The sequence below is a fragment of the Tupaia chinensis genome, unplaced genomic scaffold (genome assembly GCF_000334495.1).
Source record: "Tupaia chinensis unplaced genomic scaffold, TupChi_1.0 Scaffold000212_1, whole genome shotgun sequence".
NCBI lineage: Eukaryota > Metazoa > Chordata > Mammalia > Scandentia > Tupaiidae > Tupaia > Tupaia belangeri.
The window spans coordinates 3313312-3331909 of record NW_006159687.1 but is presented as its reverse complement, the minus strand read 5'-3'; the positions used below and the strand labels follow the sequence as shown (position 1 = coordinate 3331909).

Sequence of the window (18598 nt, the reverse complement as noted above, 5' to 3'; positions counted from 1 at the left end):
TTGGGAGCCATCATCAGCCCCTCAAGAACCTGAATATAGGGCCCACAGTATCTCCGCTGACCATTCAGGGGCAGGCAGAAAGCGGTCTTCTGGTTTCTTCCCAGGCGGACCCATGGTGGGAGGAGTCCCTGCAGACTTCCCTGGAGGGCAAGCAGTACTCCCTGCCCAGCCGCTAGTCCTCCTTCCGTATTCCAGCCCGTAGGAGCGGTCCTTGCTCTTCGAATCCTTCGTGGTTGGGAGAATCGCTTCACCATGTCCTCTCAAGTCAGGAAGCACTGATCATTTGCAGTTTCACACTGTCTTGAGCAGCCATTTCAAAAATGAACAGCAGTTTCTGGAACGATAAACAATGAGACTTCACCTAGCTCGATGCCCACGAAGGCCGCAGGATCGTTCAGTTGTATTAAACACACTACGAGTCGTTTAATTATGGGACCAGCAGTTAGCGTAATGGCTATGTCGCTGGACTCCCATGTAGTCAACCACAGTTCGCGTCCCGGACCTGGTGGCTTAAAACTCACACCGGGTGCATGTGCGTGCGTGTGTGCGTGCCCAAGATCCCAAGAGAAGAAGGGACTGCTATATGGCCATCCCCCCTGGGGGGGGAGAAATCACTTTCTGTCTCTCTGTCTGTCTCTGTCTGGTACGCGCACACGCCCTATAGCAAAAACCTCTTAAAAAATTGTTGTTCAATTACAATCATCATCCAAAGTGACATTAGCCTATTCTCCCCACACCCTGGACTTCTCAGAAAGGTCATCTCCGAGGGCGATTGTGTCATGTACCCCATTGCCCAGACTGGGCCTCTGAACCCGTATGCTATTGCTGTTGACTCATGACGGGGTTCAGACTCACTTCAGCCCTGCGAGGTACTTTGCCCACCTCCACACGACATAGGTATGCCCACACACTTTGTAAGGATGCCATGGGAGTTTCGGTATGTGGAGGCTCTCACATAAAAGAATCCAAATAGGAGTGATTTCTTTCTTTTCTTTTCTTTCTCTTTCTTTTTTTTTTTTGGAGAGGTTTTTGCTATAGGGCACATGCGCTCACCAGAAAGATAGAGAGACAGAGAGACAGAAAGCAAGAAATCACCCCCCAGGGGGAATGGCTACGCTGCAATCCCTTCTCCTCCATTTCCTCTCAGGATCTTGGGTATGCACGCACACACACCCAGCATGAGTTTAAGCCACCAGGTCCGGGACTTGAACCACGTCGGCTACATGGGAGTTGAGCAACATAGCCATTACGCCAACTGCTGTTCCCAGGAGTGAATTATTTTAGTAATTCTGAATAACGAAAGTGTTGTTGTTTCATTTGTATAAAAAAATATAGACTCTGCAGGAGGGCAGGTTAGGGATAGAACCGGAAGCCTATGGGCTAGGAAAGTTTTAAGTAGAATCCCATAAACCAAAGCCTTTGGTTTCTTCCTGTTGCCAGGCTCTTCCTGTAACTCAGGTGCCAAGCCTGTCCTGCAGGGTGCTCCCTCTGCGGAGGGCAGATCGCCCATGGGCACACACCGCTCGAGTCCGAATCGGCGGTGCTTAGCATGTCCCTGCTGTTGGCTTGTGTTTAGGGAAGGGCTTTTCCCTCAGCCCCGTATGTGGTAACAGTCAGGATGGCCGAAGCAGCAGGGCAGGGGCAGAGGGGGATCAAACGTGTGCTTGCAAAGGCCAAGGGGTGAGAAGAAATGGAAGCAGAAGCCGTAAAGTCGTGAACAGGGAAGTAGAAAGGAAGTGGGCTCGTGCACCGAGTCCCGCCTCTTAGACTTAGCAGCCAGTTTAAGATCAGCCCGTGCAGTTCGCGTTTCACAAGCTGGGCAGCTGTTCTAAAACCTGTAAGGTCTGGCCCTGTTCAGTCATTAAGGGAGCTAGGTCCCACATGGCTGACTGCAGTTCAAATCCAGCCCTGGTGGCTTGAAAACTATGCTAGGTACGTGCGCGTGCATGCCCAGCATCCCGGCAAGAAGGAAGAAAGGAGGAAAAAGGCTTGTGGCACGACCAAAGCCCCCTGGGAGATGCTTTCTCTCTCTGTCTCTCTCCTGAGTGCATGTGCCCTCTGGCCATCACTAAAAAAGGTAAACAATAAAAATAAATACGTAAGGAAACTTTTAAAAGGCTCTATTTTAATTCATGGAACATTGAAATCTCATTTGGTGAGAAATTTAAGTGCTAAATGAAACCATCAATAAAACTGATCAGAAATAGCAAACTGAAAGAAAAAGGAGGAAAGCTAGTTTTAAAAAAAGAAAAAGGTGGGTTAGGAAGAAAAGGCTTAGATCCACATGTGTGTGGACAGAATGGTCATGGCGGGGCGCGGTGTGGCCACTGTCCGAGCAGGTGGCCGGAAGACAGCCGTCTGACTCTGGGTCCTAACCAACATCCCTTGGCCTAAGGCTCGAACCCAGAGGGAAAGGCCCTTCCAGGTGGTGCTGGAGAATGAATCATACGTGATAAAGCCACTCCTTGCCCTGAGAGCAAATACCAGAGCAAACAGCTGTGAACCAAGGCCGTCCCTGACCTCTCCTGGAGTCCCGGGGACTGCCTGCAGCGAGAATGCACTCCCCAGGAGGCGTCCTGAACCGCGCTGTGCCAGTTCTCAGGGATTTGATCAGCTGCACTCGGCCAGGCAGCCAGATGCTCCCAGGCCACTTGGCGACCTCGCTGACTCAGGCTGGGCTCTCAGTGCCATCTGGGAAGAGCCGGCGGTGACAGACTCGCTGTGGTCATTGGCAGTGGTGCTGGGGCTATTTCCTGTTCTCCACGTCACCGACTCAAGCAGAAGCCTGACTCATGGCTGTCTTCTCTGGGTGCTCACATCACAGCCTCTCCAGGGGAACGAGCCAGAGGCTGACGAGACCTCTTTCTTCCATGGTGTGGACACACAATGAAGGAGCTAGCCGTGTCGTGTCCGGGCACCTATGCAATTCCTTTAAGGGAGCAGAGGCCTGCCAGGCTTCTGAGAAAGCAGGTTCCTAATAACTTTGTTCTTTGTGTAAGACAGCACAGACTGGGGAGAACGGCAGGGGGAAGAGGGTCGTGAACGCCTGGGACCAGGCGTGGTGCTGCCCATGCCTGATCGCATCCCCAGTCCTCAGCACCCCGTGAGCACGGTGCTGCTCCCGTCTCAGCGGCAGAGCTGAGACAGAGGCTCGTGCCCCACCGGTCAGGCAGTTAGTGAATGGTGAAGCTGGGATTTGAAATGAGCAGTTTATTAATCTAGCAGTTTCCTTATCTCCCTGATTATTTGCTTAATCTGCCTATTTACTCAGTCAGTCTCTCATATCCTAAATCTCTTCTGCAAAACGGGAATCAGAAGGGGAATTTCAGAGGTTGTTGATTAAATGAAAAATACCTAGAAAGTACCTTCTATGATGTCTGACACAGCAGGTCTTCAGTGAACCTGACTTTCTCGTCTAACTCCGTGTTGATAGAAGGCTGCTGTGTAGAAGCAGAGCGAACGTCTGTCCGGCACTCTGTCTGTCCGGCCCTCCGTGGGATTCTCTAATCTCAAATATGCACCTCTTTGCCGAATGATAACAGACCGGGGGTGGAGGTGGGGGGATTAGTTCCTCGTCTTTTCACTGCTTGGAGTCTCGACGGTTTTCACCGAAGCTTTCCGACTTTCACTAAGAGAACTGTAGGAACCATTAGCACGCTTCAGTGCCCACCTTCTCTGATGCCTGAGGCCTACTCGGTGTCAGGGCTACTAGGAGATTCAGGGACCCCACCAGGTCCTCGAGGCAGCCCCTGCCAAGCTCTCCGAAGTGTCCAGAAGGAAGACTTCCCCGGCTTCCTGTGTCCCGAAGCCCTGAGAGCCTTATGGTAATGTATAGAGCCGCTCTCCACTCAGATTCTGTTCAGGAGGCCTAGGGTAGGGCTTCCGAATCTGAACTTTTTTTAAAGCTTTCACTATAAAACATGTGCATTCACTAGAGAGTGAGGGATCGTGAGCAATCACCCATTGGGGATGGCCACGCTGCAGTCCCTTCTCCCGCATTCTCCTCTCGGGATTTTGGGCACACACATATGCACGCACATGTACCTGGCATGTGGCTTTTGGGATTTTTTTTTGGGGGGGGTAGAGGTTTTTGCCCTAGGGCATGTGCGCTTGCAGGAGGGACAGAGAGAAAGCGAGAAATCACCACGCAAGGGGTATGGCCATGCCACAACCCCTTCTCCCCCATTCTCCTCTTGGGATCTTGGGCAGCATACATGAAATCACCCTGGGGTGATTTCTCACTTTCCCTCTGACTGCCTCTCCCCAGCAGGTGCCGTACCCTAAATTTTGAAACCTGAATTTTAAAATAATCAAAACTGGAACATGAAACGTATGCATTAAGGGGACTTAAGAAGGCCGAGCCCAGCGGGGGAGCCTCTGTCACAGCAGCGACACCCTCTGGCTGTCAGTGGGGGCTAATCTGCTCTTGAGGCGCTCGCGCCATAGCAGCCGTACGGGTCACTCACGGAGGCCATTTGTGAACTGGGTTAGAGGGCGGTCTGCTGAGGCGAAGACTGACCCACCAGAACACTGTCTAATGTGTTACTGTGTTTGTGCAGTCAGATTTACAGGTAAAATGAAGTTACACCGACGTGTATGCAATGAAGTTAGAGTCCCAGGGAATCCAGCGGCCTGACAAGGTCCAGGGTGTGCCTTCCTTCCGATGTCCTCGGCACATTTACCTCCTCTTCGTGTTCTTGACTGGGAGTGGGAGGAAGGGACTGCGTGCCACGTCATCGTCTCTGATCTCTCAAACAGAAGAGCAGACACATAGATCATTACTCTAATAACAGGGGTAGGCTGTGCTAGACGGCATTTCCCCATGAGTGAAATGGTAGCGGAATGATAGGGTCAGTCCAGCCTCTGAAAATCAATTTAACCAGAATCAAAATTGAATTCTTTTTTTGGGGGGAGAGATTTTCACTATAGGGTGCGTGCACTTGCCAGACAGAGACATAGAGACAGAAAGCGAGAAATCACCCCCCAGGGGGGATGGTCACGCCGCAATCCCCTCTCCCCCATTCTCCTCTCAGGATCTTGGGCCTGCACGCACACACGCCCGGCATGAGTTTTAAGTCACCGGATCTGGGATGCGAACCACGGTCGACTACGTGGGAGCCCAGCGACATAGCCATTACGCCAACTGCTGGTTCCCAAAATTGAATTCTTGATAACACTAGCTGAGAAATGAAGAGTGTTGGATGAAAGAGATCCTGAGGACACTTTTAAGGAGGCAGGTGGACATGCAACGCACTTCCTTGTCTTTCTCTAATGACCATTTCCCATGTTCATAAAGCCCCAGGAGCGTTTGTGCTTGTCCCTGCCCTCCCAGGGGCGTCACTCTGTAAAACTCCCTACAGCCTTCCCCTTCCCTCCTCGCGGACCTCTTCCCCGTGCAGCTCGGCTGGACTGGAGGTGGGCCATCAGAAAGGGCTAGCTCAGGGCAGCGTGTGGAGAGGCGCCCACAGCCGCTCGGCTCTCCTGGAACCGCTGGCTTACGAAGGGACTGACCGCCCGGTGGCCCTGGACAGGACCCTTATGCAGTGGCTTTTCCAGGCAACACAGATGAGGCGCAGGGAAAGATGCGCTGAGAGGGCCCGTGAGATGGAGCACATAGGGCAGACCAGCTAGGAATCAGCTCCCAAAATGCATCCCTAAGTGGCGTCTGCTTTCCCGGAGTTCTTCCTGGGCGTTATCAGAAGCCGTTGCGTTTCAGTAGGTCCCGGGTGAATATCCCCTTCGGGAGGTTTCTTTCTCTCCCGTTACCGCCTCTTACACCCTCTAGGGAAAACCCTGGCCGTCACTCAGTGATTCTGACCCAGCGTACCTCTTACACTTCACGCTCGCTCCTGTACTTGAAACCCTTCGATGCTGCCTTATCTCTTCTCTCAGGCCGGGTCTTACAGACCCTCTGTTTAAGGGTTGCAAAATGTCCATCATACTTTCACCCTGCGTGACTGGAGAGCACTGCTGTGAGACAGCTGGAAATCAAACTGGTTCTCACGCATTCCTGAAATCATGAAGCGAAGCCCTCTAACATCAGGGGAAAACTAATTTGATTCCATTCAAAAGTTGCTCTCTCTCAGGGAAGAAAGCCCAATCGGTGGAAGATGAGCTACTGATACCTTTCAAAATATGCATTTTAAGGGACCAGCAGTTAGCGTAATGGCTATGTCGCTGGACTCCCACGTAGTCGACCGCGGTTCGCGTCCCGGACCTGGTGGCTTAAACTCACGCCGGGCGCATGTGCGTGCGTGCCCAGGATCCCGAGAGGAGAATAGAGGAGAAGGGATTGCAGCGTGACCATCCCCCCAGGGGGTGATTTCACGCTTTCTGTCTCTCTGTCTCTGTCTGGCAAGCACATGCGCCCTATAGCAAAAACCTCTCCAAAAAAAAGAAAAAATATATATACATTTTAAATGATGTATATATTCTGAAGAGAAGTTGAAATAAAATTTAGATGAACTTCCTTCAGACCAGGAACTTCACCCATGTTTTCGATTGTAGAAGCATGTATTTCTTTGACATGAGAGGAGACGGCATTTGTAGAGTGTGTACGTTGTTGAGGAGGCATAGCGTCAACATGCGAGGTGCTTTGAGGACCCTGTGTGCTGGCGTGTGTCACAGCGAAACCAGAAAGGATGGGGAGGAGCCCAGAGCAGTGCCAGCCCCCTTGCCTTCATCGCCCCTTGGTTCTTCAGGATAAAATGACAGTGAGGGGAGGGGGCTCTGGACCAGGGAGCTGGCGAGCTGCTTCCCTTGACAGCACCCGCGGGCTGAGGAAGCTCCCTCTCCTGAGGTCTGCCAGAAGGGCACCTCCCCGTCTGGGTGATAGAAAACAGGGTCTGATTTCACAAGCTGCTCTGTTTTAAGGGCGTCGTATATAATTCATTGAGACTTGGGGGTCACCCAGGTGGCATGGTGGTTGTGGAGGCTGGATCCCACATGGCTGACTGTGTGGTTCAAGTCCTGGACCTCGCAGCTTGAAAAACACGCTGGGCATGTGTGTATGTGTGCCCCAAATCCTGAGAGGACAATGGAGAAGGAATTTTGGCACAGCCACCCCCCTACCCCCGAGGTGATTTCTCACTTTCCCTCTTTCCGTCTCCAGCAAGTGCACCTGCCCTATAGCAGAAATCTAAAAATAAAAACAACAAAAATAACTATGCAAATACAACTTAAGCGACTTAGCTCTTCACTTAGAAAAACAATGTCTTATGAAGATGGTATTTGAAAATTACCTCCTTTGTTTATTTTTTAAAATAATTGTGTATATAATTTTATTAATTATTATTATTTTTCAATTCACCAGAGACAGACAGAGAGAGAGAGGGAAAGTAAGAAAGCAAGCCAGCAGGTCTGGGACTCAAACCATAGTCAGCCATGTCCAGTGCCTTAAACACCACACCGCTTGCTGGTCTCAACTACCCCTTTTATTAATTTACAAATACTTTGCCACATTCTAGGTACTCGGCTTATGTGAAGACAAATAGTATCCTCTCTGCTCTCTGTAGGAATAAGGACAGTGTCTTCTCCATACTAAATAAGCATGACTCTTTCAGAATGATACTAGGTATCTAACCCTCAGAAAGAGGCAAGAGTTCTACTTAGTTTGCTCTCAAGAAAACAGTTTTAGTGATGAACCCAATTTATGTAACATATTGATAGTAATGAGCGTATCATAAAATTAATTAGGAACTAATAAATAATTAACCAGGGCTTGAATGCCTCCTGCCTGCCAGGCACTGTATGAAACATTTATTTGTGCTCATTTAATCTTGCTACAGCTGGGTGGAGTAGATAATGCCATGGGGCCCACATTCTAGGCGGGGAATCCAGGTACAAGTGAAATAGCTTGGCCACGGTCTCGGGCTGGCAGGTGGTGGAGCGGGGCTTCCAGCCACAAGCTGGGGTCAGGGCCTGCACCAGGGGCCACTCCTCCAAATGCATTACTGCCTGCAGGACTGGCCACTTGGGATGCATGGGACTTGTGCTCGCCAGTCTGCAAAAGCCGACACTGGGCTACTCTCACTTCTGCTAGCTCTTCCTGGCCTTGGGTAAATGGCAACTTCTCCAAACCTTGATTTAGAGCCTCAGAAAGGGGCCTACTAAATCATGTGACCTACTCACTGCTCCTTTTAGCTCCAACTCTGACTCTTTCTCACGACTCCATGGGGGAGGGAGAAGCACGGTGCAGAGAGCTCTCACGTTTAGGGAGAAGGGAGACAGGCCAGCCCACGGCATGGTGGTTAAGGTGGCAGCATCCCACATAACCGACTGCTCAGTTTGAATCCCAGATCCGGCAGCTTGGGAAACACACAGGGCATGTATGCATGTGCGCCTACAGATCCAGAAGGGGAAAGATGGAGAAGGAATTGTGGCATGACCACCCCCCAGGGGGAGGGCTCTCTCTCTTCCCCGCCCCACCCACTGAGTGCATGTGCCCTCTGGTAAAACTTTAAAAAAATGAGATTTTGATGTTCCGAAGGGATGCCTGAAAGGCAGACTGCAGCGAACCGCGAGGCTGGGGAAAGCCAGGAGAGCCAGCCGTGAAGCTGGGCGTCGCCCATCTAGAAGGAAAACTAAACGCAAACACAGAAACCGAGGGGGATGAAACATGTTAAGAGGACCCAAAATACCACATCTTACCAAAATTCCTCTCACTTCAGAATGAAGACGCGCTTGGAAGTGGTCCCAGCAGGGAGAACCCTGAGGTGGAGCGGAGTGATTCCGAGGAAGGCCTCCCCCCTGCCAGGTGAGACTGCACCAGGGCCGGGCCAGGGGCTCACAGATTAAAAACTAGAACTTATTCATACTCTAACCTGCGTTTGTATACCTGAGAAGAAACTCACGAAGCTCACAAAAGCAAGTAAAATACATCTTATAAACCCAGCTTTCAAGGAAACACATTACTGTATGAGTAATTGGTTTAAACACATTTGAAAGCTCTTGGTGCCCAAAAGATACAATTTATACAAATGTTATGTTTGGTCTACAGAAAGGTGTGTATGCGCAGTGAGTGTCCTGCAGTTCAGGAAACCCGTACACAGCATTAGGAGGGTAAAGGCCAAAAGCGTGGGGCAAAACAAGCGTTTTCCCCCCAATCTTTATACTCTAGGACTCCACCACACTCCCTACTCTAGGGAGTCAATATTTACACTCACACCATCTGCCTCGTGAGCTGCTTTTATCCGTAGGATGTATTATAACGTTTGACTCCTAGCAGGCCTCGCCTACCAGAAAGGAAAGAAAATGTCTATAGAATGAATGAAAAATATCTTTTAACTTACTCCTTGGGACCGGCATATGACATAATGGCACGTAGCTGGACTCCCACATAGGTGACCGTGGTTCGAGTCCTGGACCCGGTGGCTTAAAATTCATGCCAGGTGCATATGCATGCGTGCCCAAAACCCCAAGAGGAGAATGGAGGAGAAGGGACTGCGGCGTGGCCATCCTTCCGGGAGTGGTGTGGGGGGTGATTTCTTGCTTTCTGTCTCTCTGGCGAGCGCATACACTCTGTAACAAAAATGTCCCTCAAAAAAGAACTGGCCCTTTGATGAAAGCCAATAGTAGTTTATTCGACGATTTTATGTTCTTCTACTTTAAGATACACTCAAGAAAACCTATGCAGGGTGGGTTTTTACTGATAGAAATTCATTGCTGAATTATTGAGTGATCCAATTCAATATATTTGAAAGTAAGAGTGTGAAGTGGGGTCCTCTCTGAAAAGCACCATTTGGCAATGACGTATTCTGTTGTCTTCCCAGAGTGACAGTGGATCTTTCAGGACTTGTCGATTATTAAAACCTTGATCTACTTTATAATTACAAGGGTCTTAGTTAAGTGTATCTTTGAACTAGTTGTTAAATTACCATATTAATTTATAATAGACCATGAAATCATACCTCTACCGAGAAACACAAAGGGAAAAAGTTATAGCATTTATTAATGAAACAAAAATATCTTTATGTTCTTACCAAAGAACTTTGAGAAAAGGCAGAATTAGCCAGTAAATTCATCAGGAGATAAGAGAATCTACACAACTGTTTTGTTCTACCACCAGCTTTCAATGAATACCTTAAAATGACCAATCTGTACTGTAACAATTTAATTTTTATTTTCTTTTTCACCCTTTAAGATTCGAGTTTCAACATCGAATTAATACAAATTTATTGAGTCTAGAGTTGGAAGGTACAATGTACCTAGCATGTAGAAAGCATTCTGATGTTGTTACAAAAAGGATAAACTTTGACGTATTGGGCTGTGGAGTCATGACACATTATTGCACAGAAAAATATGCCCTGGCCTTCCCGACAACTCAGTAGACTGTGCGAGGGGCTACACAAGCAGGTACCCGGGGTTCTGAATAGTTCATCTCTTCATGTCTGAATGGCTCGTCTTATTATATGTGGGGGGAAATGACTATTTTGAGCGTCGTATGATGCCCTGCGCCAAGTCCCTGCCTTCAGGACTTAGAGCATGAAGAATCACAGGGAACAGTGAGTAGGAGGGAAAGTGGAACATGCGATTATCACAGACTTGGGGAAGAGGGCAGGGGATGCTTGCTGAAGAAGCGAAGGTGGGACTGGGTCTCCGAGAGCTGTTCTCGGCAAGGAGACCAGTTTCGGGTGCAGTCGTGAACAAGATCTGCGCTGGGGAGAGCAGCAGTGGGAGAAGAATCAAGCTACTGGGGAAGAAGGGCAAAGACTACCCAGGGCCTGGAAAACTAGTTCGGAGCGTTTAGACTTTGACGCGAGAGGCGAGACGGAGACTTTGTGCATTTCTGGAGGAAGGGAATATTCTAGTGAAAGCTGCGCTTAGACTTCTGTCCCCACAGAATGACAGGGCTGGAAGGGAAACTGCGACACTCAGCATTCCTCACTACTGCAGCAGAATGGGCTGGATGTCGCGTTCTCTGGTCCAGGCCAGCCAAGTGGGGGTGGTGGAGACGGCTGGATCCCACAGGGCCAACTGGGTTGTTCGAGTGTTGGATCCAGTGGTTTGATAAATACACCCGGCACGTGTGCGTGTGTGATCAAATTCCCAGGAGAGTGGAGGAGAAGGGATTGCAGCATAGTCATCCCCTCTGGGGGGTGGTTTCTCTTATTCCCTCTGTCTCTCCAGCCAGCGCATGTGCCCTATAGCAAATTAAAAGAATACAAAAAGTTCCCTGGTCCCATTCTCACAGCAGTTGTGGTGTCCAGCTGAAGTCCCCAGGTACATCAAGGTAATTCTTCCAAGTAACCATTTCAGTTCCAACCAAAAATACTCCACCTATGCCTTGTAAGTAAGTTCTACCACAACAATCCGGATGCTTCCAAGTTCTAGAATTATATATGTGTGTGTGTGTGTGTGTGTGTGTGTGTGTGTGTGTGTAGAGAGAACATCACACTATACACTAGCCAGAAACCGAGTGGGAGTCAGATGGAAAACAGATGAGTGCATATACGTGCCAACATACCAAAGCACCGAAGGCCCTCGAGGAGCGTAAGAACATTCCTGACATTAAGAGACTAGGGCTGGGACCAGCAGTTAGCGTAATGGCTATGTCACTGGACTCCCACGTAGTCGACCGCGGTTCACGTCCCGGCCCCAGTGGCTTAAAAAAATCACGCCGGGCGCGTGTGCGTGCGTGCCCAAGATCCCGAGAGGAGAATGGAGGAGAAGGGATTGCAGCGTGACCATCCTCCCTGGAGGGTGATTTCTCGCTTTCTGTCTCTCTGTCTCTCTCTGTCTGTCTGGCAAGTGCATGCACCCTATAGTGAAAACCTCTCCAAAAAAAAAGAGACTAGGGCTGAATTTTAATCCATCAACACTTTCAGACCACTAACAATATCGAATACAAGGAAAATACAACCTTTTCAAATGTGGCTTAAGGCACTGTGGTTACAGGTCCTTATTTCACCCCTTCTGGAGCAAACTGTCAGGCAACGTTCCCTACCTAGACGCTGCAGCATAAGCCATCGAACAGAGCCACGTTCGGGGGCTCCATTACGCAGAGGCCATGGGCACGGTGGCTCATCTGAACAGGAATAGGGCTACAACCCTGTAGCACACACCTCTCTGACATCACAGAACCAAGACCTACATAAACAAATGAGATTCATGCAGAAGTTTAAGTACACATCGGCTGGCAATTTTTACATCGTTTATTGGAAATCACAGATGTTTTTTAAATCTACTAATTATATTGTCATATCAGAGCAAAATTCCAATAATATAAATATTTAACATTTTGGTATAAAATTAATAATATGGAAAAAAAATGCAAACCAACCGAGAGGTAAAAAATGTTTAATGATAACACTGTGTATAACCAGCTTCTACTCAAGTGGCCCTCCAGGTCGAAAGTTCGTTTTCCCTTTGTGGACGTTTTTTCAAAAGATAGCCCTATACTGGAGCACCAGAAAGTTCCTTCCTTTTCAAAAGAAAGGAAGAAAATTTTATTTACAAATAATGTTCTCCGTACCTTAAGTCTGTAGGAAGCATCTAGCAACTTCCTTCTTATAAAAAAGGAAGTGCCTTCATATTTCCTTTAAATTTAGACCTGTTCCATTATATTCTAAGCCCCCCCCCCCAAAAAAAAATCAAAAAAAGATGAACACAGTTCAGGATAGCTCTTTCAGCAAATAAATAATTGTTTCACAAAAATATTGCTGTAAACAAGATCACTTCGATAGCCAGAGAGACGCCTATGTTTTCAACCACGGGCAAATTTAAACAGTTCCAAATATGGACAGACAGGGGATATCTATTCTAGATGTATTGGCTGAAAGGCAAATGATTAAAGAACCAACTAATAAAAGTTAATTATAAACCTGCTTCGTCAAAATGTGCTTTTGTTCTCTACAGCTTTTAAAATTGGTCAGAATTTCTAAACAGTAATGATCTAAAACCCTGAACCTATTTTGAAAGTAACTATAATCAAGACATTACAGTTTTGACATTAGTTAAAAATATTATCTAAGCAATGTAAACAAGCCTCAAATTTCAAAAGAGGAAAACAATGAACAACAACAAAAAATTCTGTAAACATTGAAAAGCTACCTGCTAAAAATGATCAATATCATCATCCAGTTTTACATACCAAGAAATCTTCTCTAGTTTTGTTATACATATTTCAGACGTCGCCTTAAGAAATGAGCCATCCGTACCCCCTAACAGGTGCCTCAGCAGCCAAAGCCTTTAAAGTCAGTCCCGCTGTTCTTGCTGAAGTTACTGTTTTGTCCTTCATAGTCTCCCTGGCAAGAGACATGCCTAATTCTCTCTGTACTAAGAGGAGGTCCATGGCCACACTGCTACCCTTCTTGGTAAAATAAAAGTAACTACTTTCAGATCGCAGCCCATCTCTTTGGTTAAAGAATATGTAGCTTTACAAATGCTTTAAACCTCGTTCTACCCATTTTTTTAAATTCACTTTTATTCTTCTTTCAAGTTTGAAATATCTAAAAGGTAGAGACCATCTCTGGTATTTATTTGATGAAAGAATAGATTGTGTTACATATTATAGCTCTAATTGGATGTTTAATACTCCCAATTTAAACTCTGAACTTGGGGATGGGGAGGGCAGGTGGTGTAGTGGTTAAGGTGCTGGACTCCCACACGGCCGATCACAGTTCGAGTCCCTGGCAGCTTGAAACCCACGCCGGGTACATGTGCGTGCGTGCCCAAAATTACAGGAGAAGAAGGGATTGTGGTATGGCATCCCCCCGGGGGGGGGTGGTTTCTCACTTTCTGTCTCGCTGTCTCTCTGGCAAGTGCATGTGCCCTATGGCAAAAACGTAAAAAACAAACAACAAACAAACAAAGAGACCTCTGAACCTGGAGCAGAGCACTGTGGTCTCCGGCACACTGACGGGGAGGGGTGAGCTAATTTTAGCAATTAGCACAATGAGTTAGACACTTTTCATTTTATAAATTATGGGAGAAAAAGGTTTTAATGTTCTATTTTTTTCTTTTTAAGTCTCTCTAATTATATTTTTCTAAGCAAACTATAGCAAATAACTACCTTAAATACAGACCAGTATTGAATATTTAAAAATCAGCTGAAAAATTCATTACATTAAAATCAGCTTATTTGAATTAACAATCATTTCTTCCTAGGGCAACAAACTGCCCAAATTGGTGTCATTTTCTAATATTAAAAAATAGACAAAGTACCAGTTTGGGCAGAGCTAACGATTCTCAGATTTCATATTAAGCTCTGAAAAAAGATATAAATAGTTTAAGTGACTAACACTATCTAGGTGAAATAGCTCCACGGACCTGACAGTGATTCGGCGGTTAATGAAACCACACGCATCGTCACATATACCTGCTCTTAAGAACAAGAGGCGTTCTTTTACCAGATTCATGCTTTCTTCCATGCCAGCCCTTCCCTGCCCCATCACCTCTGCCAAGTGCTCTTTATCAAAAATAAACTCATGTACTGGGTCTAACAGTGTATTAACTCCTTTGAAGTGTTGTACTACGCAATCGCTTGGGATTCCCAAAAGCAGTTATTCTAACACGAAGGCTTCTTAGTAACTGCTCTACACCTCCAGCCCACACGTGGCACTAAGAAGGAACCTGACCACGCCTGTACTTCCACTGCCATGAGTAACAGAGATCTTTCCTAAGTATGAGTTCCTTGAAATGAATTCAGGCAATGAAGTAGATGAGTTATACTGAAGAGTTCCTAGAATCCAAGAAACACCCGGCTAGGCGGCTTGCAAAGTGTCTTTCAGACTGACTGTACTTAGAGTGGGGACACACGTTGAAGGTGTCCGTCCAGATCCGGCTCAGTGACAGTGAAGACATACGGCATTCAAGTACTGCTAGACAAACGCAGCCCTACACGGGTATGTGTCCACATATGTTAGTCTGCAGAGCAGGACTATTTTAATTAGCCTGCAGTAGAGTTGACCAAAAAACCCTTTCGAGATAGTTTTGACTTTAGGATCCGTGGCATCCTTCCAAAGGTCCTGAAGGTCTTGTACGTGTCCATGAGATGTCATCATTTTGTCATAGATGCAGGGGTGATAAGGAGTTTTACCTTCCCCAGAAAAAAACACATGGTCTTGGGGTACGACCCGCATCTTGTTGGCACACAGGCCCATGAACACGTCGTCTATGTAAAGGCTAGAATTGAGCGTCTGCGAAGCCTCGTAGATTTTGGCGGCCACGTCGCTGGAGATGATGTAGGCAGCCCCGGCCGTGTAGTCAGGGTAAGCCGGCCACTGGTACATCTCGTGGGAGACGAAGTACTTGCTGCTTTTATCTCTAACAGGAGGGGCACCACGATGAACACGGCCGATCCAAAAGTCCTGAACGCCCATTTGCTCTAAGCTTTGAAGGTACGCGATGAGATTTGGCATGTGAATAAATATGTCATCGTCAGCCGTCATAAGGAACTTGGCATGCGGACAGAAAGTATTTGCCCAACTGAACTGTAGAAGAAATTTAAGAGTGAGATTGTAGAAAGAGTCAACAAAGTCTTGCTGAATTATGTCATTATACAGTTGATCTTCCCACACCAGTTTTCTTTGCAGTCCTTCTCCCTGAGATGGGCTAGGCGCTCCTAAGGCAAACAGAGTTTTGATGTTGGCGTTCAGCTGAGACCGGACGTACTTCTCATTGCCCCACGTTTTTCGGATGGCAGAACGTCGCCCGTGGTTTTCAGGAGCAGTCTTCACAAACAGTAGGAGGAGGACGTCTTGTGCTTGACACTTGTCCTCATGGTTGATCAAGTACTGGTAACGGGCCCCATCTGAGGTGTGCTTCAGAGACAGGGTGTCGTTCACAAAGCTGTAGCTGTTTATGAGGTACCTGTAAGAGTAGGACTTCATGTGGCTCACGATGCGGTCATCGATCGGCCTCCAGAAGACCATGAGGCTCAGTATAAAGCATGTGGCAAATAGCTGCATGAACTGCCATTTTTTAACTCTCCTGCCACTAACAAACATTCTCACGTCCGTTCAGGTCTGTTTTTATTTAGGGGCAGTTTTAAATGGGCGCTTGCCTCTTCGAGACCGTAGACCTTTGTATTTTGTAGGACAGATGTCCATTTTAATACATGTGGTCAGGGAAAATGGAAAAGGCTCTGATTTCACAAAATGCTTTCTTTTAATGCCATTTTTTCTGAGACTGCGAAAGAACGGAACACCGTGCAGGGGGAGGACGCGGGCACGTCAAGGTTTTCCCATCCTGGCATCCTTCGCTGCGCTTCCTGAGAGGCCTCCTGCGGCTACTCCGTGTACTCCTCTCGGTGAATATTAAATGCCACCTGTCAGACGCAAGAAGACAACAGAATAATACGTGAATGGATGGGTTACTGAGTTACCAAACAGAAACAAATCTAGTTCCTTGAAAACCACATGTACTCTGGTTGCTCTGAACAAGACAACGAGGCGGCTGGTGGCAGGCAGAGGCGTAAAGCTGGTCCATTCTGTCTGTCTGGGGCTTGGACAGGGCAGGCAGGGACAAGGTGATGTGGGCTGCCCCCAGTGCAGGTGGGGCTGCATCCGAGCTGCACAGTAAGCCCCAGGACAAAGGCCCTACTTTAAGCCCAGAGACCTGTCCTCAAGTCCCCCCGCCCCCACCCCGTGAAACCCACCATACACACGGAGCACCGTGCAGGGTGCCGAACGGCCGGGGCAGGCAGGTCATTAAGCCAAGCCCGACTGAAGCTTCTGCAGAGGTGGCATTTTAGCCCCTAGGCATAGATCGTGAAACTGCACACATCATTCAGGAAGTCATATCACGTTAGAAGGGAAAACGAGTGTACTGAAAGTAAGAACTGCAGCTATCATAGCCACCACTTTGTGAGACAGTGAGATTTCTGTATATGTGCATTCAGGGTTGTACTGCAAAATATGGATTGTGTGTGTGTGTGTGTGTTAAGAGAGAGTTGTTTTTTGTTTTTGTTTTTTGCTATAGGGCGCATGTACTTGCCAGAGAGACAGAGAGAGAAAGTGAGAACTCACGCCACAATCCCTTCTTCATCCACCTCTTGGGATTTCAGGCACACATGCACACGCGCCCGGTGTGAGTTTTAAGCCATCAGGTCCAGGCCTGGAACCACAGTCGACCATGTGGGCGTCCAGCGACGTAACCACTACACCACCTGCTGTCCCTGTCACTGTTTTATCATCAGAAAGGCAGAGACAGTGCCCCAGGGCAAGAGCGATACCAGTAGCGTACCCTTTGCTGGCCATTTCTGGACTGAACGCTCTAGAGGACAGTGAGAAAGACCGTGGGAGACATCCGTCTCTCGTGATAGCATTTGCCTAAACTTTGCAAAATCATTTTCATTCAGAGGACCACTTCCTCCGTCCCCGGTGTGCACTCGGGTAAGGACCATCCTCTGCAGGACAAAAGCAGGGGCCCTTCTGCCTCCTCCTCGGAGGAACTGGGGACTTACGCGAGGTGACAGAATTCTTAATGGCAGATCTGAACACAGCAAAACTAACCAAGAATTCTAGGAAAATTCTCATCTGAAACTACTCCAACAGACCTGGGAGCGGAACAAAGAGGAAAGTAACCTTTGGAATCTCAGCCACAGTAGTCACGCCAGCTTCGCGTCCCTGGGCAGCCTGCTCAGGAAGCCCGGGTGCCAGCTTGTGTTTGCACCTCGGCGGCTGTCTGGGCTTCCTGCTGCCCAGCTGCCCCTGCATCCAGCTGTGCACCTGACTCACCAGGGCGCTGGCATCTCCACGCGAGTCAGGGTCTGTGACCGCGGGACTGCGACAGTAAGCTGGCGGCCGGCGGCGAGGCCCACTGCGTGCACTCCCGCCCCTGCCCAGCAACTGCAACTTGTTTTATCTCCGTAGTCTCCTGTACTTGTTCAGCTCTTTCAAATGGACCAAAAGGAGTCAAAATGTTTTCTGAAACATGACAAAGGACCTGTCACAAAGCCAGCACTCCGGTGCTACTCAGGAACTTACTGCACGGAGAGCAGCTCTGGGCCGCGGTCACCCCCCAGCAGGCTGAGCTGTCCGGCCACCCTCTACAGCACCCTAACCAGGCCCCACCGACGGCACCGATTGGAGGGGAAGGTGCCGGAAAGGCTGATCCTCATTCCTGACACAGCTTCTCTTACAGCACAGGAACATCCGAACCCCGGGACTGCAGTGACTCGGACGCCTTCCCCCTCTGCCCAGAGCACGAGCACTGCCCCTCCTCTCTAAATTAACTGCCAGTGAGCCAGGTTCCGCGCTGGCTGCCGGGCGCTGGCTGCCCACGAGACCGCACACACGGTGCTCCCTCTGCTTTCCTACAGCGTCTCAAAGCCTCGCTAAGGCACATCCTCGAGCTTCTGTATGCGGAGTGCAGGGCAGGGTGCTGGGAGGAAGCCCAGAGCCAGCAGGTCTGGTGGGAGAACGTGCCGGGCCTTCCCGGAACAAAAGGTCCCAGGAACGAATGCGAAGCTCAGCACGGTCCACCGAGTGCTGTGCCCACAGAGTGCTGGGCGTGCAGCTCCCTTTGTGAGCCTGCAGCAGGCCAGTGGCCAGTCAGCACCCCGGGAGCGCAAGGCTTCCCCGTGTGGGGCCAGGTTGATTGTGTAACCGGGCCACTGGCATGGCGCTGACTCGGGTGTCATCTGTAAGTCGTGGCG

General features: G+C 48.6%; 2 protein-coding genes across 5 annotated transcripts in view; one reads left to right on the top strand and one right to left on the bottom strand.

Annotated features, from left to right (window-relative positions):
- MCF2L2 (MCF.2 cell line derived transforming sequence-like 2) overlaps nt 1–18598 on the top strand; it is a 155803-nt gene that overhangs the window by 23672 nt on the left and 113533 nt on the right. For all 4 annotated transcript variants that reach the window (XM_014587426.2, XM_014587431.2, XM_014587430.2 and 1 more), the window contains exon 4: nt 8670–8755. In XM_014587426.2, the coding sequence (XP_014442912.2) occupies nt 8670–8755 (86 nt within the window). The remainder of the gene's footprint in view (nt 1–8669; nt 8756–18598) is intronic.
- B3GNT5 (UDP-GlcNAc:betaGal beta-1,3-N-acetylglucosaminyltransferase 5) overlaps nt 13697–18598 on the bottom strand; it is a 26489-nt gene continuing 21587 nt past the window's right edge. Inside the window, exon 2 of the mRNA XM_006147379.3 lies at nt 13697–16267. Coding sequence (XP_006147441.1) covers nt 14820–15947 — 1128 coding nt within the window. The 5' untranslated portion in view covers nt 15948–16267 and the 3' untranslated portion in view covers nt 13697–14819. The remainder of the gene's footprint in view (nt 16268–18598) is intronic.